Source organism: Buteo buteo, chromosome 4 (assembly GCF_964188355.1).
Source record: "Buteo buteo chromosome 4, bButBut1.hap1.1, whole genome shotgun sequence".
Lineage (NCBI taxonomy): Eukaryota > Metazoa > Chordata > Aves > Accipitriformes > Accipitridae > Buteo > Buteo buteo.
This window is the reverse complement of record NC_134174.1, coordinates 38,254,080-38,276,848: the sequence shown is the minus strand read 5'-3', so window position 1 is coordinate 38,276,848 and position 22,769 is coordinate 38,254,080. Positions and strand designations below refer to the sequence as shown.

General features: G+C 36.9%; 1 protein-coding gene across 4 annotated transcripts in view; it reads right to left on the bottom strand.

Annotated features, from left to right (window-relative positions):
* Positions 1–242: 242 nt before the first annotated feature.
* Positions 243–22,769, bottom strand: part of PARG (poly(ADP-ribose) glycohydrolase) — a 75,031-nt gene continuing 52,504 nt past the window's right edge. For all 4 annotated transcript variants that reach the window (XM_075025595.1, XM_075025593.1, XM_075025594.1 and 1 more), the window contains 6 exons: positions 21,593–21,740; positions 16,048–16,126; positions 15,127–15,235; positions 10,636–10,741; positions 4,550–4,678; positions 243–3,763 (listed from right to left, as the gene is read on the bottom strand). In XM_075025595.1, coding sequence (XP_074881696.1) covers positions 3,597–3,763; positions 4,550–4,678; positions 10,636–10,741; positions 15,127–15,235; positions 16,048–16,126; positions 21,593–21,740 — 738 coding nt within the window. In that variant the 3' untranslated portion in view covers positions 243–3,596. The remainder of the gene's footprint in view (positions 3,764–4,549; positions 4,679–10,635; positions 10,742–15,126; positions 15,236–16,047; positions 16,127–21,592; positions 21,741–22,769) is intronic.

Genomic DNA, 22,769 nt, shown 5'->3' with positions numbered 1-22,769 from the left:
CATGCCAACACCCTTCCAATTTACAGTAGTTACTTCCTTTTTAGATTGCTACGCAGACGGGAGCAACCGCTACAATATTGTACAGTAAGAATAAATTACTTAGCTATATTTTATGTGTCAAAATACTTGCATTATTAAATTTACTGCTAGAACTATCTCTTGTATTGTGTCATGTACATTCAAATGTGCTGCAATTTCTCTGTCCTGTAAAGTGTATTACGAGACAAAGCACACAATATTGCTTCAGTCAGAATTTTTTAATCGTATTCCTACAAAATCATGTAAACAGTAGCATACAGATCCAGAAAAATCAATATAATATAATGGTGCATAAACTGTAAGTTTAGAAGAACGTCAGGAACACTTCAACAGTTTATAAATTAATATATACAGTAATGGGTACTCATCATTAGATAAGAACACCTCAAAACTGAGGAACTTAGGTGCAAGAGCTGTAAAACAACAGAAGTGCTCCGACACCAAACTTGACCACGAGGCGACATTGCAATCTACATGACTGCTTGTTGTCATTTCATATTAAGCATTCGATTTAGCTGCTAGAAAGTATAAAACAAAAGTTTTGGTAAGAAGTTTATTTTTATTTGAAATCATATAGCAAACATCCCTAAAGTAATAAAAAACCCAAAAATGGAATACTCCATAAACAGGTTTCTAGAAGAGTGAAACTGAAGCTTACTAGGCTGCACAAAGAGGTCATTGACATCTCCATTCCATGCTAGTTCAAACAGAGCACCAAAAGGCATCTCTAGCTAAAGAAAACGTTTCAGGTAGTTTATAAATGGAGAGCTGTGGGTGGAGGGAAAAAGAAAGAAAGATGCAGAGCACGTATTGGGCTGATGCAAAATTCCTGCTTCCACATGCAGCATTCTGGGCAGTTTAGCTCTTTATTGAATTAGAAAGTCATGGGAATGTAACACTGTTGATAATTTGTTAACTCTGGGCTATTTTGCTTAAAAAAACCCTCCAAAACAATAAAGAAAAATATAATCTTCAGCCTGTCTGTGATCAAAGTCATATTCAAAGTGTTCTTACAACATTGCCCTTTACGAGATCAGGGACACACAGTAGAATGCAGGATATATCACTCTTATTTAGATGACACATTAAACAGAAAATGAGTTATTACTTTCCTTTTCTCCTGTCTGTACAACCATATTTCACAGGGGGGAAAAAAATAATAAAAGTATGGTAAACATATCCTAAAGAAATAAAAGGCATTCTTCCCCACATTAGAAAATTCTCAGATATCAGTGAAAATACGGACTGCATAAAATGACTAGGATTATCCTGGAAACATCTGACACTGCAAAAACTGTCTTAACTGGATACCTTATAACATGATTTTCAGAGAATCTTTCCAACATTAAATATATTTTTCTGTTTCTAGAGTTGAAGTAGAATTTTATGCCATCTTGTTTTGGTACATTTTTCATACCTGACCAATCACTTCCCCTTACAATGAAAATTAATATTGTACTAATAAAGGTGCATTTATTTACAATAAAGGGGAGGTCATATCTAGCCACCTAAAGCTTTTTGCTGTATTTTCTTCCAGTTGTTTAGGAACAAATTCTGTTCACCTTTTCTATAGGAAATCCTGAGTGTAAGGTGAAGAACGTTTGGCAGATAGCACCAATTTTCCACCACTTAATTAACAGGGTACATTTATCATCAGCAACGCATCTAGAAGCACTATCGTAGTTGAACCTAAATGCTCAAGTAAGAGCTTATTGTAAAACACTGTTACGCCTGTTGCCAGAATCTGAGCCAACACTGAAACACCAGGAATAGGAGAAAAGATTTCTGCTAACTCTGAGGACGCAGGTTGCAAACACAGAAAAAGGCCTGAAATTCTAGCCCAAATCTTTTCCTTATAATGGATGGGGGTGGAGAAAACTACAGCTGGTGGGAAGAATAGAAAGAAACCCTTGAACTGCTGTTGTCTGTCACCTTCCAAGCAACATGCTTCCAAGCTGCCCACTTAGCATTAATGCAAAGATGCAGCACATTCTGAAGGTGTTTACAAACGACCCAAACCCTTTGCTATTGCTTCCACCAGAGCAGCTCAAGCAGCGAGTGCTTTATTGTGAGCCAGACTGCCAACAGCTTCCAGCATTTAATTACCATGTTAAGTTTCAGGCTTGGAGAGGTTTATGTCTGACATTAGCCGACAGGATTTGTTGATATTAGAGCCCTAGTTCACTACATTTCCTGCTGCAGTTTTTACTTGTATTACTAAACTTGTAATAGCAACCATGACAGACCAGAAAATCTAACACAGAAGAGGCTAAACTTAGCAATTTGGGCTTAAACTTAAGCTGGGTTTAAACTACTAAGAGACAAACATTTCATTGGATTGTACATAGTACATAGACCTGGAAAAGTTTTATCACAGATGTATCTGCAGCTTTGTGTAAACTATTAATGTACTAAAGCAACACTAATTTGGTATTCACAGAGATAGTAATAGCACAGTTTTTACACATCTTTTGCCCTCTCTTCATTGTTATTATTCCCATGCCTAAAAAGACACAGGAACAAACTCCTAGCAAGACCTCATGTTCTTATCTGTATCCTGCAGACTTTCCTCCCACTGATACGTAAGTGATTTCCATTTCCTCACTCACGTTATCCCATGGGGATCTTATACTCACATATACGCGTACTGTGATAAAGGAGAACTGATATGACAATATAAACACAACTAGCAGACCTCAATTCAAATGATATCGCCAACAACAGTGAACCTTGAGAAACTCCAAATATACTAACACATCTAAGACCTTGTTCAACGTTGTAACAGATAGCACCAGCAAAATGGTATTGAAGAGTGTCAGGTGAAAATGTTTCCCTCTGCTAACTTTGGTCACATTTCTCATTTTCCCACCCTCCCATACTTTGTTTTTTCTCTACTTCTTCATGCTAGCTTTTGTGTCTGATTTGATAAAGACAATGCAGTTGTGAAATGCATTATAGCTCCCCCACAATCTTCCCATTTTTAACCATTTATTAAAAAAATAGATTTAAACCAGGACATTTTAAGTTAAATGAATTTAAAAGTTGATAAGAACAATGAAGATACCATGGCAGTCTTAAGGAGGTAATCAAATTATGACAATTTTCAGTAAAAATGATCATTACAGCCCTTCTCTCTAAAATCATCCCCAGAGTTACATGGCTGCCTGTACTCCAGCACTAAGCTTACATGAGAAATCTAAGTAAGATCTCTGAAAAATAAAGGCAAAGGAGTGTAGAGAAATCTTCTGAAGTCTTTCAGCAATCTCTTGACTGAAGTACAAATGTGTACCAAAAAATCCTGCTTAACAAGGTATAATGCAAACCAGATTTACCGAAGAAATCTTTTCTGTACACATATGAACAAGATTTTCATGTATGAAACCATCAAACAAAAAAATCTTGTCTCTCAAAGGTGTTTTTTTTTGTTTGGGTGTTATACATAACTACCAATGCAGTCAATATATATTAAGTTAAGCCAATTCATACATTATACCCAGCAATTCACACAATATACCAGTGGGAGGAGATGAACAATATTCTGGTCGAATACATTTATTTCAATCCTCGAAGCACAACCCTTTTTCTTCATCATCATCATCAGTAGAATCTGCATAGGACTCAATGGTGTTATACATGAAGGAGTACAGCTTGACATCTGGTCCTGAAGTAGAACAGCTTCTGCATTCTTCATTGTAATATCTCAGTAACAGCCTATAAATGTCCCCTTAAAAATAAAAAGAAATAAAAACCATGTAAGATCATGCCATATGAAGAATGTATGATTGCAAATGAAGACTAGAAATGCACACTCACACTGAGATAGTGGCTAGGAGTATCTCTTTAAATGAGCAGTGAAACAGGAGGTAGACAACTGTATGAGGGGAATGTAACTGTTTCCAAGTTTGTTCAAAACATAGAGTGAGCTCCCTCAACTTCCTGCTGAGATTTCTGCACAAGCTATCTGAACGTTAGGCTTGCACATGTGTTACTTAAAAGTGTATTGCCAATTAAGTAGCTTTGTGCTTCTGTCCCAGAAATTAAAGACATTTGACAATTATAGTGGGGCAATGGATACGTTGCTTTTCTTGTATTTGTATTCTTGTATGTTACTGCATAACACATCTGACCACATCTTGCAGGATCAAGCCAGAACCACTAAAAGACAAATCTGTATCAAGAATGCGTAAGCAGATTTTCCCTTTTTAAAGCATTTTGAGTTATATTAAAAACTTTTGCAAACCTTCTGTCTACCACATGTATCTCTATTTTCCAAATTCTGGAGCATAACTCCCAAGTGAATTAGAAAAGGATTCTAGAAGTCTTCTAACAGATTAACACTGCGCAGTGGACCCTGACTCAGAAGAGCTCCCCACTCTGGAAACAGGTACAAATAAACCGAGACCCATTTGCTTGTGCTCAGGACTTGATGACAGTAATTCTTATTGGACAATTTCTACTTAAAGAGATGGTTAAGTCTCTTTGCTGCACGAAAAGATTTCTTTATGCTCACCAATAGTTTGGCCCTTCTCACAGAGAAAAGTGTGCATGCTGTAAATATCTCGCATCAGCTCCACATCTCCAAAGGTAAAATAAACAACATCACGTCCAGCCTCAGCAGCTGCCAGTATCTGTATTAAGGCTGAAACAACAAAAAAGATTACACACATGAATACAGGATAAAACAATTTGCTGAAGGGAAAAATACAGCCTAAGTTTACAGCAAATAATCACACCACCAGCAGTATGAACAATAGGTGGGTAAGTATTACTTCCACTTTTAAAACAAAGTAAAGAATACTGGGCACTGCAGCTCAGGAATGTTGAAGTGTTCTGCTGGAGTCACTAGTGACAACCACCCTTATTTTCCAGATAAACAATGTGCTTAAAAATCAAAGGGTTTTTTGGTCTGTATCCGTCCCTAAGCACCATGCAACCATTAGTTATTCAATAAATATGTGCGACAGCCTAAGACGACAGCACCATCTTACATCCTGGTTTAAGCTGCTTGCATCGAGTCACAAATAGTAGGGTAAAAAGCATCCATTAGCATGTCACAATTTCCATTCTCTACCACCCTTCAGAAGGAATGGAGCCAACCCTTTCACTAGGTAAGCTACACAAAGCAGGAGCTGACCCAACTTTTAGCTGCCAGGAGATCTATGGTTCTGCAGCCTCTTACTGCGCAATTTAAGGTGTCCATCTTACCTATAATAGAAGCATGCAGCATGGAATATGATGTCTCGTTCTGACGTATAAAAAGTGAGTGGCAATGCCAAGAATGCAATTGAGGTTACTCAACTTCCAGCTTTATGTCAAACTCGCTGGACCAAGCTGCATCCCCAAGTTCTGTCAATGGCTAACATTACAAAATAGACAGACTTTGTTTTCCTATATGGAAAAGAAAGAAGAATGCTTCCTATCTTGGAAACAGATTTTTGAAGACTCATCTTGAGAAATCATCTGGGGCATTGATCAATGGTCCAGCTGAACCAAGCCAATGACCCACTGCAACTGGAGAAAGTGGCTCTGGTACAGCTACATTTTCTCCCTTCTCACCCATCTCCTGACTTTTCTGCAGCTCTCAGGTGCTCATCAGACATCTCACTGAGCCAACTCCATTCACCAACCTGGCAGAAAATTTATATGACAAAAGAATAAAAGCTAACTGTTTTCTGCTAGATCTGCAGTTGAATTGGCTGAGTGAAGGGTTTGCCAAAAGCCAGAGCTGATGTAAGGGAGGGCACCAGACCATACGGCCAAGAACAGGGAAGGGGAGAAGAAAAACCAAGACCCTTTTAGGTAGCACCAAACTATTACAAGAGTGCAGCTTTTTCACCAACCAGTACTGTGAGGCTGGAGTGTCACAGATGCATGCAATCAATCACACATTCATTTCAGGTAATGTTACAACAGTCCAAATAATGGACCCCAGCAATGATTTAATCTATTGCGGCTTGTCTTATTTCAGAGCCTATGGGTGCAGTTCTGATATTAATTCTTTCCTTTTCCACCCAGTAAGTAGAGTTAATTAAAATGTGATTAATATTGTATTTGTAAAGATTAATTTTAAGTAAAATAGCATACGTACTGCATTACCACCTGCTACTGGAAACTAAATAGAAAGCTGTTCATAGCTCAGCTCAAGAATCTTTCACATTTTTAAACAGAGACCTAATAAAATGCTGCATTCTTTAATCACAAAACCTCTTGTAAACCCATAGCTAAAATTATAAATTACATGATTCACATGTGAAATTAATCTCAATCTGGGAATGATATTTTAATTAAACTACTGAACCAGCTATGGATTTGGTAAAGCTTCAGTAGTTCAGCTTTTAAAGGGTCTAATTAACTAGCTCGCATAGGGGAACAGAACCTAATGAATCTTATTATTCATTCCAACTAAACAATGCAGTTTCATTTTACAGAAGATATTAAAAATATCCTACTGTTTATTTTGAATTGCTATAGACCTTATGAAACGATGGTCAAAATTTCTGTCAAGAATCAGGCTTCACAATCTTCTGGGCATTAATGATATACAATACCATGTGAAATTTCCATGCTACTGATTGTCCTGGTTTTGGCTGGGATAGAGTTAATTTTCTTTCTAGTAGCTGGTATAGTGCTATGTTTTGGGTTCAGTATGAGAAGAAAGTTGATAACACACTGATGTTTTCAATGGTTGCTAAGTAGTGTTTAAACTAAGTCAAGGATTTCTCAGCTTCTCAGGCCCAGCCAGCAAGAAGGCTGGAGGGGCACAAGAAGCTGGGAGGGGACACAGCCAGGGCAGCTGACCCGAACTGGCCAAAGGGATATTCCATACCATGTCACATCATGCCCAGTATATACACTGGGGGGAGTTGGCTGGGGCAGGGTGGATTGCTGCTCAGGAACTTACTGGGCATCGGTTGGTGAGGGGTGAGCAATTGCATTGTGCATCACTTGTTTTGTATATTCCAATTCTTTTATTATTATTATTGTAATTTCATTATTGTTATTACTATCATTATTATTTTCTTCCTTTCTGTTCTATTAAACTGTTCTTATCTCAACCCAGAAGTTTTACCTTTTTCCTTCCAATTCTCTCGCCCATCTCACTGGGGAGGGGGGGAAGTGAGTGAGCGGCTGCATAGTGCTTATTTGCTGGCTGGGGTTAAACCATGACACTGATACAGAAAGGAGCATCACATGAAGAGCAATAGAGCCTGTCATACAGGGGTCTGGAGGGATCTGGGCTGTCTTGCCCCATGCACCCAGCTGATGTGATCCCATTTAACTCTTCGAGACTCACACCTGAAGGGATGGCTGTGCTGACATACCCAGTGAGGGTGGTAGAAGCATAATACAAATCCCTCTAGGGACCCAACTATCCTCACAGGCCCTACACCTTCAATCCCTTTTACCCAGAGGGAAGGATGTTATCACCAGGGACTCCTCTCCTGCAGTACCCTTGCAGCAGTGCAGCCAAAGTCCAGAGATCGGTGCGAGGCAAGCGGCACCAGAGACACCGCAGGGGCAAGCAGAGCGGAACTCCACTACTGCAGGTGCAGCAACGCTACACTGGGTGAAATGCCCCATACTCCTTCTGTCGTTGCCTATTGTGTAAGTTCAGAACCGCAGTACTATCATGGTAGCGCCTCGATATCGCACGCATTTACATGAGGCAAGATGCATGCTTTTCCCTCCTTCCACTAATCCTACAGGGGTCTTTTTAAAGCTGACAGCAGTCTTCCTATTGAACTTCATTTTCTCAGATAAATAAGAACACCAATTCAGCTAAATAGTACTTTCTCACAATCATTAGGAGTTAAATTTATGTATTTATGAGAAGCCTTATCAGATCATCTCCTTTGCATTTTCAATAAAACAACAGTTTTCCAATCTTTAGACAGTTGCACAGAGCCCCTGCAGCTAGTAATTGTTAAATTATCCTCTGGTTTGAAGAGCAAGACAAGATCTTCCAACTTCTCCCAGTTACATAAACATACTTTTTTCAGTATTGAAAGTCTTAAGTTTATAGTAAAATTTTGTGGAAATACCCCTAACTTAACTGGAATCTGGCTTGTTTACGTACCAGGTCTTCAATTTATAAAGCCAGATTATTTTTTTCCTCCCTTAAGACAACTTTAGTTTTCACATCATCTGTGACCTTGAATGAAACCATATTTTATACACAATCATGCACCTCTAATTCATGACTAAAAAAAAATCATGGCAAAATATCATAATGCATTATGGAACTTATCCAGTTATATCCAATTATATCAATTACTTTGGTGGTTCTGAAGTCTTTGTTACAGATCCATATACTAATTCTGAAAGGACAAGCGTATATATTTAAGAACATTAAATGAAAAAGCAAGTTTTTAAACTATGAAAATTATTTTGTCATTGCAATACGCTGTCAAGCCTGTGTAGTCAACAAAAGGTATTTATTTGGGTTGAGTGAAACTGTGATACTGATAATCTCAGTTTTCTAAAACATACTCAGAAATGAAGAATTTATGACTCCCTATGAAGTGTAAAAGATTATTCTCCGGTGTAAGAAATTTGCTTATAATGAAATGAAACCACTGAGAGAATTTGCAGTTCAGAATAACCCTATACAGCATTTTAGAACAAAAGGGAGAAACACCTTTAGCACTTATGACTGTGCAGGGAGTATCTGTGAACTAGAAAAGACTTCATATGGTTATCACACATCAAATGCAACTCTATTCTGACAAAACCACACATGACAAACTACTGTACTCTTTTAGTAGCTCTTAGTTTACAAAAATAAAGAATGAAGCCATCTTGTTTCTAGTCAGCATCAGCTCAGAGAAAAACATCACATACTAAAAGACTAGCTCCATATCCCATAGCATATCACTGTCATTTAATTCTCTTTATTAAGTATTGATTTTTCAGAGTCAACTAAGAAATTAAGCTGAGTTTACAACAAGAGTAACTTAAGTGCAAGTTAAACCAATATCTGTCTTTGTAAGGTCTGCCAAAAGAACATGAGAAGACTTGAGAGTACACACATAGATTTAGATGAATTTTTCACAACAGCAGCAGTGCTGTAACTTGCTGTTAAGTGTTAACTCTCGCAGACTTTGGGGAAAAAAAAAAAAATAAGGTTGATCCAAAACCAGAGCAAAAGTTACATAAATGAGAGCTCAAACTAAAACATTAAGTTAAAATAAAACTGAGACATTGTTCAAGACTTTACATGCTCTTGTTCTGGCCAGAGTTCATATCCAAGTTACAAAGCACCACATCTCATGGCTCATTTCTTTGTCTACATCAAAGTCTTTTCTTACGGACTACTTCACCAAATAGACTCAGCTCTGGTGGTCTTTGTCATTATGCTTCAGTTTTGAGCTCCGACCAATGGGGAGAGGAAGTAAAGCACTGCAGTGAGCAATCCCTATTCTAAAAGTCACATCCAGTGTTGAACAAATAATGGCTTAGATCAGATGAGCCATATTTTTATCAGAAAGCCATATGTTAAAAAAAATATACATGCGCTATTACAGTTCAGATCCAAGAGGAGGCCTTACGCAGATCAAAACATTTATTAAACCTTCCTAACATAATCAAGTATGGTCAGATCCTGCAGTAAATACTACCTCTGATATTGATGATCTGCACTAGGCAGCCCATTTTATCTAATGGAAATCAAAAAACAACTGTCAGGAAATCAATGAGCATTGAGGAAAAAAATAGATGCTCAATGAATAAAACACATTAAGAAAGAAAACTAATGAAGCTGGTAGTCTGGTGATTGTTTGTCTCAATATAACTACCTAAAGCTGTGCAGAAAAGCAAATGTTAAATACTATCCAAATGTTTGAAAACAACACAAATGTAAATTTCTACTTAGAACTATATGAATCAGGAAACCAATTTAAATGTCAGGATCCATCAGTTCTTGGCTTGATGGGAAAAAATCTTAAATGAATGTAGGCATGTGTTATCTGCTGCATTATAAATACTCCAATTAAAAATAAAAGAACATGAGAAAGTGAGTAATATAGCAGGCAAGTCAGGAAAGAAAGAAGCATGTCTGAGTGACTGGAAACCTTTCCAGCATACAGCAATATATTAAGGGGCAAAACTAAACATTAAGCATTGCCAGCAAGTTTGTGAAGCCTTGCAGATTACCAGGTATTTTAAACAGCTTTGCAGAGATATGAATTTTAGGCATAATCTGAAAAGGCTGGTCCACAAAGGTCAACTGATTTATACGACTGAGAACTGCAATGAACATGTTCTTTTGTGAACTAATATTGCATGTTCGTGCTTTTGAAGGTTTCAGGTCCTTGTAAACCCAGCATTTCACCATAACGTACTTACCTCAAACTTTAAACTGAACATAGCATATAAAAGCAGTGTGCATTTTTATTGTTTAAGGCCACAATACTCATGGCCTAAAGATCAAAGCTTAAGGAACCAGTTCTATGGAGAGTTTAACTACTATTCCAATTCTTGGCTAAAATGTATTAATTTGAAGAAAACAAAAAAAATGTACTTGAACAACAACAACAAAAACGCAAAGAATTAAAACTTATTTGATTCATTTGGACATTAATGAATGCTACAATTTACCTTTTAATCGGGAGTCCCCTCCAAAGGCACCACATCCCCAGTTTCCTGTGGCTATTGCAGAGAGATGCTGAGGTGGAACATTGGGTCGAAAGAAGCCGCAATAGGCCTGCAGGCAGACAAGAGTCAGAAGATGAAGTTGACAGGCAATCTGGTGCAATATTTTCAAACACTAAGGTGATAACAATAATCAGTATTGTCTTTTAGCAATACCAAATTCAAACTACTTCAATTCACCATTAGTTTTCCTTTAAATTTAAGGTCAATCACTAAAGAATTTAAGGCAGAAATAATTTTGCCTTATTTGGATCCAAGTTAAAAATTAGATACAGGTGCTGACTCCTAAGGATTTCAGCTATAGGAAACTTTTCAGGATAGCCAGAGCAGAGAATAACTTTAACTGTAGATTGTATCACGTTTGTTGGGTTTTGGCCCATTTAGCATAAGACAGTTGAACCGCTACGTCCAGTATTACTGAAATTCCTCAGAACTGAAAATAAAATACAAAATGGGCACCCTAGAATACAGTTTTGATGCAATAAATGAGGGTAGGAGGAAAAAGTGTGATATTCCATAAGAAATCTTGAGTAAAGGCAGATGCTTCCATGTATAGAAAAAAGGATAAATCTCTTCAGGAAGTTTTTCAACAGTACAAAAATTTATTGAATTGGTACAATTGTCTGGTACAGACTGAAGTACCCACAGTTTCACTCCAATCTGATCTAAGCTGCAAATTCAAACTTCTGTGAGTTGTAATTTAGCAGGGTACCATGATTCAGAGTTTGCATAAGAAGCACTTACACATCATCAGGTACATGCAGTTTCTTGAGCAAGAGCTCAAAAAAGATCAAGTCAGAGCTATTAGTGTGCTTAATGTCCAAAGCATGTTTGTACAAAACTAGTGGGCCAAGCAAGCTAGTACTCTGGCTGTGTGGACAATAATTCTTCAAACTCCATCCTCCCAGTGAGGGAAATGGACTGGTGTTGCAACAGGATGCCATTTTCTTTTCAGCTTTTACTTAATGGGCATGTATTTCTCAACTCACCAGGACATGGAGAACAGAAACTGTCTCGTCAGACACAATAAGAAAGTCAGCAATTACTTGGAAGGACTTCAGCAGCAATGAAGAAAAATATCTAAGTAAGTGCGCCCATATGATTTTTCATAGCAAATAAAGGATAAAGATAAAACTAATAACTTTTTTTAAAAAGAGACAATGCACTGATATTTTAAATAGGTTTCACCTAGGAATACAGCAATATGAAAAAAGCTTTCTGTCCAGTTTTAAAGCAGTTGCTTCCATATGGGAAGCAGAAGACCTGTTCCTTTTGAACTACATAAAGGAATCTGTTTTTAAGTTGTAGACAACTTCAAATATATGGTATCTCATATTGTTTAGAAGTTGTGTGATGTTTACAATTGGTTTGTTTTCATATAAAACTGTTATATATAGTTCTCACAGCTAACCATTTGAAACATAACTGTTCTGCATACCATAATTCTTAGGGAAGCATTTCTTGCCAAACATGAAGCTGTAGCTTTTAATTGGTGACTATCAAAATAGGCTTAATGACATTTATGAGTGGGATTGCAAGCCCAATTATAAGTCAGTTGTTGCTTAGGATTTGGAAACTGGAACTTGCAACTGGAAAAATTATTGCTAGTGAGAGTCTTTATTAGGCAATAATCTCAAGGGGCTAGCAAGGATGAAACAGTGACATCTCTTACACATATATCTGCAAATCTTAATGCTGAAATCAGATACAATGGGGTTTTTTCTTATTCTGAACAGCAGTTCAGAATTAGACAATATTAATCTCGTTTTCTGCATATGGGTTACACCAGAAAGAAGGGTCAGCCTCAGACAGTGACCTTTTGAGAAAACTAACCAGGACTGAACATCTGGTTCTTTAAGACAGATAGATCTTATAAGGAGAAATCACATAGGCTTGTAAGAAAATACAAGTTGTAAGAAAAATCACTTTAAGTTGTTTCAATCATTTCCTAACGTCTAACAAAATGACAGACAAACAAAAGAACCTCTGGACACTGGGCTCTGTCTACTAATACATAATACACTCGGATTTCAAAGCCTGTGTGCATACACTGCGCTTACTGAGTCCTGATTCATTAAGTCATAGTAGAAATAGAGTTGCAGCTTATTCCATTAACTTGTTTTCACCCACAGAAAAATCTTAAGGTTAATATTAATTTTATATCAAACTGAAAAAAACCCACCACAGTACGTTTGAAAATATTTGTTAAAATATTATAGAACCTCCAATAAACTTAATGAAATTTTTACTGTAGTTAACAGAATTAAGTCAGGCTTAAAATTTTCTTTAAATACCAATCAGTCCTTATCAAACATCAGCCAAACCAACACACGGTATAAAAGTTGCATGGATCTACCATAATTTATTTTAAAAATCCACACCCAATCAATAATACTGAAAATTGTAGGCAGATCATAAATCCACTAGAGTAGGTACTTTGAATTTTGTACTAAGATATCACTGAAGTTTATAAAATTTATTTGCTGTCTTTTTCAGGGCTAATTTCATTACCAACCATGAAGAAACAAGCTGATGAATGTTACTTTAGTCAAGATGCTAAGGTTTTATAACTAAATTAAATTATTCCTTCAGCACTGTACATCATTTTGGGGTGGGGGAACAAACCACCACTACCAAAAAACCCCCACAAAACCAACCAACCAAAAAACCCCAAACCACCCTCCCTCCCCCCACCCCTCCAAAAAAAAGAAATGAGCTTTCAGGTATATTCCCTTTCTCTTTCCAGGTGAGAATTGGGAACACACTGCCCTACGTTTGAATTTATTTATGATGCATCTTATATTATTCTATAACCTCCTGTACTACAGAAAGCAGGAGACTAACAACAGCAGTATTGTGCCCTTATATTTAACACCCTAGCTAAAGCAGAGGCCCACTGCATCTATAAACATAGAAGCACACTAAACAGACTTTATCATTAGCATGTTTTGAACCCAAATATAAGCACACTAATATAGTATAACTATATAAACATTCTTGTACTCAACTGCCCAGTAAAAATAGCATTGCCATTGCTATAACAGGCCACAGACCTTTCACTGCCTATGCCTTATACTAGCCATGCAAGACCCTCATTCCAGCCCATTAGCCTTATTAACGTATGAGAATTTGCTATGTGAACTGGAGATTGATACCAGACATCTTTTGTTAGGAGATAAAATTTACACATGGGATAACAGCAAAGGCCTTGAAAACATTGGCGTAGGTTGAAAGTTAAGGCCTCAGAACTATAAACAGCTCACTGATGGCAATTGCTAGTCATTGGAAAAGTACAACCTCAAGAGCTGGGAAAAGACTGCTTTAGCTTTAAGAAAAGAAGTAGCAGCAAAGCAAGAAGTAAAACAAGTAACATGAAAATCTCAGCCATACAACATAAAGCACCTGCCATGGCTTGGCAAAGTAACCCCACGTTCCCAAACGTTATGCAGCACACAGTCCTGCGCAGAGACCGAGGGCTGGGAACCATCTAGAACCTCAAATACCTAGTTTAAGGACAAGATCCCAAATTAGGGAGGGCAGGGGAGAGAAAAAAAGATGCCCACTGCAGTTCCAGCTTTCCCTGTCAAAGAGCTCTTCAGCCTGGCAACTTCGATGACTACGAGTATAAAGGACGATAGCCATTGGAGCAGTGCAGTTTTGTATACACACAGTTAATCTAGGGTAAGGTCAAGGATTGACTGCTTTGAATACATAGTGATAATGATTAATAATGTGTAAGAATTATTAGCAGGAAGTGTGCTGTTTCTGAACATTAGTCTAAAAGTTTTGTTTAAAGGATTAAAACTGGCCTGATTTATCAGTCTTCTGAATGCCCCCATCACTGTAAGCTCTAACTGGCATGTATATACACATACTCAGTTGCAACAGCCCTTACAGCTATTGTTCAAATAAAGATATGAGATTTATGAACAGCTGGATCTGATCTCAAGAAGACATCAATATATGAAAAGATAAACTCCTAGGTAATATGGCAATACCCCAATAGCAAACAAGAAAGGTGGAAGAAAAGTAAGTGGCACCGTATTTATGAACTGTCACCATATTAAAACAGGAGGCACCCCCTTCTCCACCTTGACTGCAGGGCTGAGTAGGATAATCAGCAGAGCCAATCAAGGGAAAAGAACTTAAAATCATAATTTAGAAGCAGGACAGGGAAGAGTTAAAAAAATGTACATCCACATTTCATTTACATTTTTGAAAGTTAAATAAAATACACCTTTGAATAGCGTACCAAAGGATAAGAGTCATTCTATTTGACAAGCTGCTTCTTTAACATTGGACAGCAAAACCCTGAAGTACACCTTTTATAAGAGAGACAACTAAGCAAGACCTTCCTTAGCTGAAGATAATAATAGAAAAATATTTGAAAAGCTGCTATAAACATTCAACTGCAGGCCACTGTAAGAAGTTACTGGCCTTGTTGAGCTCTCTTCTAATTTTCTCTGGACCAAACTGATCAAGGAAACGTCTGAAGTGAAATGCATCTATAGCAACAATTTCAGTGTAGCGTCGCTGCCATTCATCCCTAAAATTGGAGGGAGAAGAAAAGTAGATGACGTTAGTTATTTAGTATTGGTGATATAATCATGATCCGAAATAAGCAATTCCCTGCAGAGCTTCTCCGTTAGAAGCAGCTAGAAAGGTGAGCTCATAACAAACAATGGAGCACCTTTTTTTTTTTTCTTCTTTGTGGGTTGGGAATGAAAGCAGCATCAGAAGTGAGACAGGTCTCCCTATAAATTTAGAAATACTCTGGCTAGACTTTGGGCATAAACATGAAACAAATCTAATTACAGACGTAAGAACACCGCAAGGTCAAAGAAAAGCACTTTGGCTCTCTGTCTTCCTCCAACATTTAAATGAGAGTACATTGTGTATGTTTCTATACCAAATGAATAATTTTGTGTATACACTACGATAACCTTGTTGGAGAAATAAATTCAAGAGCTCAGAGCTTTCTACTCAGATTCACGATATTAAATCTTATTTTGCCACACATCAGCTGCACTGTGACACCTGAGGTATCACTGTCAAACTTCTTATGGCATTATAATCCACAGTTCAGTCAGTATCTTAACAAAAATTTGGATTAAATACATATAACTGTAAAAGATGTTGGTTTAAGAACTGACATATTGGCAGGTACCATTTATTAGAATTAATATCTCATTATTAATATGAGATAATTTTCTTAGCTTGTTGGCTCTACTGAAGAGAGCAGGATAAAACAGGCAAATTCTTTAATAAGGCAAATGCTAGGAAATACTTAAAGAACCAGTTTTCAAATTTATAACATTTATTTATTCCTTCACTTGAAATATTTATGTGGAACTTTACCTTGGGGTCTTATCTTCGTGGCTTCTTGCCCACCGGTAAGTTTCTGCATAGCCTGTATACTCACTGTACTGTTCAGTACCTGAAACAAATTATTTTCCATATTACTTACAAAATACGTACATATTTTTTCACTTGGCAAATCCTTCATAGGAATCACTGCTTCTCCAAATGAACATGCAGCTCCCAGAAGCAATGGAAAATAAAGACTCATATCTGCACCAAGAATACAAGATCTTCCTGTAACCAGTAGAAGCTTCTTTTCCACAGATAATGCACAGCATCCAGCATAGAACATTACAAGTGATGTTGTCCAGTATAAAACAAGAAGATAGTTTTCAACTTGGCCACTCTCAAGTTCAATAGCTTCTCCATAAACTGCCCATCATCTTTAAGGTTTTACTGGCTAATACCTGGTTAAGAAAGACTGTGAGCCTTCGCGCCACCAGTATTTTGCTTTTCTTTTCTCTTTTTTGAGGCTACTACCTCTAAACATGATGATAAAATAGTCATTCCACTATTGAAAATGTGGCAACCCTACTTCATCACAATTTAGCAAACATCTGGGCTGACATTTTAGGAAACATAAGAAGAAAAATATAAAGAGATTCAAAAGTGTATGTGGCAAGCTATATGTTTATATATTTTATTTCTCTAACAAGTTTTATTTCTCTAACAAAATTAAAATCCATAAAGCCAAAGAAAACCCTGATGGTCAGAAACCAAGCAGATTTCCCACATGCCAGCATTACCCAGTTTGTAGCCCTACAGTCTCTTGAGGGCAACCTTACATAAGGATAGGTAGGGCTGTTAAGCTTCCTAGTCTCATTGCCCAATACACCTCTTTCCCTTCTTACTATTTTGTTTTACATTAGTTCAGCATGATTTCTGCACTATGGTTCCTGACACGAATTCTCAGATATAACAGCAATGTATGGCACTGAATGGACTGAAAGGCCACTGCTCTCGGTTGCAGTGGTCAGTACCAAGAAGCTACTTCTGTAAAAGCTTGAGGACCCACAAAAACCATGGTCTGGAACATACTTGGCTGCTCTGTGAAGAAGTCCAGCAGGGTATCTTGGCAAGCATTAAGGGCTTTAAGAAAGTAGCTCATTAAGACCTCCAGTAATTTTAGCTATTATGCACTGCTATGCCAATTCGTTTTTCAAAGGTTTATCCCAAGACCAAGAAGGAGAGCATTTTAACTGAGAGTAAGGATCGTAACCTTTCTAAAAGGCTGCCTTTCACCTCATTTTACTGAATTTCAGGACCTTGCTTCAAAACCTGGGGTTGCACAAATGCTTCAAAGAAATACTCCTAAAGTAATGCCACAGCAAAATCACAACTTTCCCCCCTGTTCTGAGCTTGCAACAGCTGAATTTCAAAAGTAGGGGACTGAAAAGAATACCTTGTTTAGAAAATTTCAGCTCATACAGGTACAGTTTGGCACAAGTGATAAACGATACGAGTAAGAAAAGAACTGTTAAGCAACCCCTTAACTACAAACAGTGACACCAGCTATGCCTATAAATATAACAGAAAAAATAGGTTTTAGAAAGACGTGCAAGCTGACAGCACAAAACATCTGATTATTAAGACAGCAGTAATGCTTAACTATTGCACAGATTGGTGATACTCTGAGAACACAAATGTTTGTATTTAATATCAAAGTTTTTCAATCTCTAAATAAAAATAAAAAGTTGAAGAATCAGAAACATAAAACTATTCACTTTTAACAAGGGAATTTAAATGCTTGCTTTCAGTAGTCTCAAGCACAGGAAACACAAGCTGTTAAAAACTGTTTAAAATGATGCATATACTCCAAGTCATTTTCTCCATCTACCCAAATTCATTTTAATGGAAAAGACTTTTCGTCACTTCTTTAACTCATCTGCCCTATTATCCACCCGTTATTTATTTAGATTTGTCTAGATGAATAACCATACTGAGGGCATACAAATACCACTCAAGGCTATTTTGGAAAGCTGCTATGCAAAATGAGTGGGATGGTAAAAGATTCCTCACCCAGAATTCACTTCCTGTTACAAAATCAAAGTCCCCAAAATTGGGTGGCAGAATATGCCTATATATTCACACACATCCATGCTCTTGTACAAAGGACAACTGTGAGCAGCTTAAATATTCAGAAGTCAGCCTTCTAATCGAATTGTAGGCTATCAACCTTCACTAAGACTTGTCCTGACATCGGTAAAATTCAGTTTTACTGATATGCTTGGAAAAAGTGTCTGAGCAAATAGTAAGAAAAAACAGACAAGAAAGTTATGTGACTCTTCTGAGAGCTCTCTTTAGGGGACAACTTAGCAAAACTTCCAACTTTGAAAAGGAAGCATTTTGTTTGGTGTCTAGCATGTGGAAAGAAAAGACTAGGTTATCAAGACATTGCAAAAGGATAGATTAAATGACAGTCAAAGTATTAAGCTGACTTTTTCAAAAGGGTCATTGTTTTCATTTATTTTTATGGAAGTGCAGTGTCTGATGATGAAAACACCAGGAAACAAACAAGCAAGCAAATACACATATATTAAAAAAAAATAATAAATCAATAACAGAGAAACTCAAAGAAATCACACGAACTCTAAACTCACGTCCCAGAAACAAAAAGTTAATGAAAATCAATGGGTTTTCATAAGTGAAGCTCTGGAAATTTGTCAGACAAAAATTGTTATTCAACTGGAAGCACTTTTTGCCTGTGAACTACTGGGACACAAACTGCTGTTGCTGGAAGAACAGAAGCAGTATGGGAAAATTGGATATGCTAATGTTTCTGGTGAATCTTTTTGTGGCCAAGCCACAAATACAGCATAATAGCACAGTTCCATCAGAACTTTAAAAACAAGTTACAAAAACTAAAAAAGCCTAAAGTCAAAAGAAAGTATATACAAGCACCATTCAAAAATACATTCTTTGTGAAACTTGTAATAGTTACAGCATCAAACAAATGGTGAAATTGCCAAGTGTTAGTGCTTATGGGACCTCCTCCATCTAGAGAGAGTTGCAATTATTACTGAATAAAAGGACTACATGTGAAAAGCACAAGAGTATAGTTTTGTAGTCACCAACATAAATGCACATTTACTGCCAAAAGTGAGGGGAAGGTCCTTCTCTCCTTTTCAATCAGTTCTTCTGACCCTTATCTTGCACTACCATTAGTCTTCTGGCTCTCCAGACAGTGGCATGATCAGTTTGCTAAATCCAGCTGAAAAACAATTTTTCCCCTCTAAGTAAAATTTTCAGCTGACCAATTATCCGATCTCATTTACTGCACGGGTAATGTGCTTGGAAGTCTCTGAAAATGCATCGCTAAGATGTGGTCAGGACTGGCCGTTGTTCAGTCAGTAGATTTAAAGCAAACATGGAATATAGCTTCATTTGCTCTTAACGCTGCCTGGGTATATGTGAACTCAAAGAGGAAAAAAAAAGAAGGGAAAAAAAGAAAAGAAAAAAACCTGAATGAAAACCACTGATACTTATTCACAGCTCTACCAGAAATGCAGCTGTGGAAATCTTTGGCATTGCTGCTGACATTTCTGTAGGTAGATGTCTGTGTGGAATAACTTGACTGTTTGCATGACCAGTTCCATATTCATTACAGCAGTGATCTTAACCAGATACTGTGCAATCACAACAAATTTAATTTCTCTCCAATTTCTCAGAGTCTTCTGCAAATTTAAGCTGCACAGTTATACCCATTAGGCTGCTGAGTCAAGTTGCATCACAAAGAATGTAATTTATCAAGAGGATTGTGACACGCAGTGGAGACTTGGCTAAGAACTGAGGTGGAAAAGCTCCAGTGATGAAATTAAAATGATGGAATGGCCATTTCCATTAGAGAAGAACGCCATATCACAAATACTAATTGCAAAACACTATGAAGTACTCAAGAAAACTAAAAGAATAATGCCGAAGTGAAAAAATATCCTCACCTTTATTTGTTCATGCCAAATCACTGTTTTTTTTTGCAGGGGAATGGAAGAAGGTCTTTCAAAACATCCATTTAGTGTTTTCCCCCAAGCAGTTATTACAGACTGATAGCTGTGCTCTGTTTTTACCCTGCCCAGAAGAGCCTTAGGCAGAGGACAGTATTTCAACATGTTAATCTTGTTATAGTATCATATCCAAAATACACAACAGAAATCAGCGATGGCCAAGAATTCTCTGACTCATTTTTTTAAAAGGTAATCACAAAAGCCAATTTATCAAGAAGTTTTCATAGAAAAGGCATTAATTTTGGCAGGGTGGAAAAACAAAATAAAACACTCTCTTAAAAAGATTACCAAGTATAAAACGAAAACTAAAAGATGCTCTGCACAGTACAATCAATAGCTCAGGACAGAGTAAGATCTGCAAGATCTAAGCTCAAATTTTTATTGTGCATGCATGCAAGAGAAAGAAGTGCTTTGGAAGGACTTTTCCAAGAAATGTGTTCTAGTAACTGTACAAATTCCTGACTGTTGAGGTAGCTCAGGTAACTAAACCCAATGTTTCTTACTATAGCAGACTGAAAAATATAAAATATACATAGTGTATTACAGTATTTACCCAGAGGATCTCTCTGATCAAATATTTTTTCTTTATAGCTATTCTTTAGAATAAATAAAAAAATATTATAGCATCATTTTATTTTTCAGTCATGAAAAATGCCCACTGTGTTCCTCTGTATAGAACTGAGCCACACACAGCATGACCTGGGCCTCTCCAGTTCTTAATGGTGACATTTGGTGTTTTGATGCTAACTGTTTTGATCCAATGGATAATAAAACATTCCAAGTTCTATGACAGAGGTGGAAACAAAAGGAAAAATGCTTTCAGCAAAACACTGGACAGACAGCTCATCTCCATACACAGCCCCTCAACAACATACTGGAGAAGTGTTTAGTTTTTGATGATGTAATTAGGAACCCATAACTACCCTACAAGTAACACAAACACATGCTCGTAACTTAACAAGATCAAATTCCTTAAGAGACATTTCCTGACTTTTTACCGTTTTTAATAGATGCTGATTTTCTCCTCTTCCAGTTCCTCCCCTTTTTGTAACCAGAAGGCAGTTCCTCTTCTCAGAGTTTTCAATCCCACTGATTACATTAAATTTTACAAATTCCAGACAGGAACAAAAAAAAAATCCCTGCTTTAACATAACAGAAACATTACCTCCTAATAGCTGGGACCAACTGATAGCTGGTAATTGTGGTTTTTACCTATATTGCTCAACAGTATTCTTTAGCTAGGCCTAAAGACACTGAGTCCTCAAACACATTTATATAGAATAAAAAAAAGTTCTGTCTGCTTGCTGTCACTTTTTTTTTTAAAATTTTTTGTTTGTTTGTTTCCTTCACAAAACATCTATTGAAACAGCAGCCCTATGGTCTTAAGAGGTGGGGTGAAGAGGGAAGTTCTTTGTCAAATGAGTATTATTTTTCTTTTTTTTTATCCCTACAGCATTTAAAAATACTAAATTTCAACTTGGAATATATTTTCTATATATAAAACCAGAGTAAGATGTGAAACATCTTCTGCGGAGACTAACCTGTGATGATAAGACATTCATTGTGATCCAAGACTTCAGTGATGAGCCTCGATACAATCAGTTCTGGGTTGATTAAAAAACGAATTTCTTCTTGAACTAGTCCTGCCCCAGTCACACCACCTCCAACAAAACGGTTTGCAAAGTCAACCTAACAAAAATATATTCAGGAGGATTATTAGATAAGCAAACAGCATAAAATCCTTTCATTTACCGAGGTAGATAAAGTCCCGTACAAATTTCAATAATTCTGTTGAAATCTGCTGGTATCACTTGAAATACAAGCAGCAGCACAGAGCCTGTTCAACAGCATGTCTTTGTATTTTTTTCCTTTCTACTTCTCAGAAAACTTAAAAAGACAAGTGAGATATTACACAGCAAAAAAAAGTTTTGCATCTCAAGTACTCTGAATCCAAGTTTTGTGGCTTTTCTTTGAAGAGCATATATTTAAGAGTAAAATGCATTTCAGTAAATGTGAAAGATGAAAACAGCAAATTACAGTATTCTTTTTGCATTTTATGAACATTGAAGAATTACTAAGTTGTCCTTTAATAAGCATTCTGCCCCAGCTGTCCACACTGAAGCATTTTTAGATTAGCATTGCCCCTGTACCAGTTGTTCTGTACCTAAAATTTTCTTACAAATTCTTACGAATTCTCCTTGAAATACACTTGAACAAAGCAAGTCATTTGAATCATTAAGGTTTCTGCATGAAACAAAGAAGCTCTGGACTCTCTTTTGTTCTACAATAATACATACTTTGCAAATTATGTTTTTATATAGACAACAGTTTTTAAAGGATTTGGTTTATTCAATAAAGTGATTACTATTTATGCAAATTAACTGCCCATATAAATTTATAATTTTAAAGAGTCACTTCATCTTTCAAATGCTATTAGCTTCTTACTGACTTTTATTTAGATAGCTGATGAGAGCACATTTACAGGAAGGGAACAAAAGTTGCTGGAGTGATATGAGCATCTGTTGAAATTACAAACTGATTCAGGAGTCAGAGTCAAGTCTAAAGCACACTGAGAGCCAGCCGCTACAAGAGCAAGCATTCCTGAAGTCTATCCTGCAAATACCAAAGGACTTCAGTTGTTTAAGATTTGCTGAACTCGATTATGATACAAAAAAGTAATGTGAAAACTACCCAAACGTTCAGTGTGTCTGGGCTCCA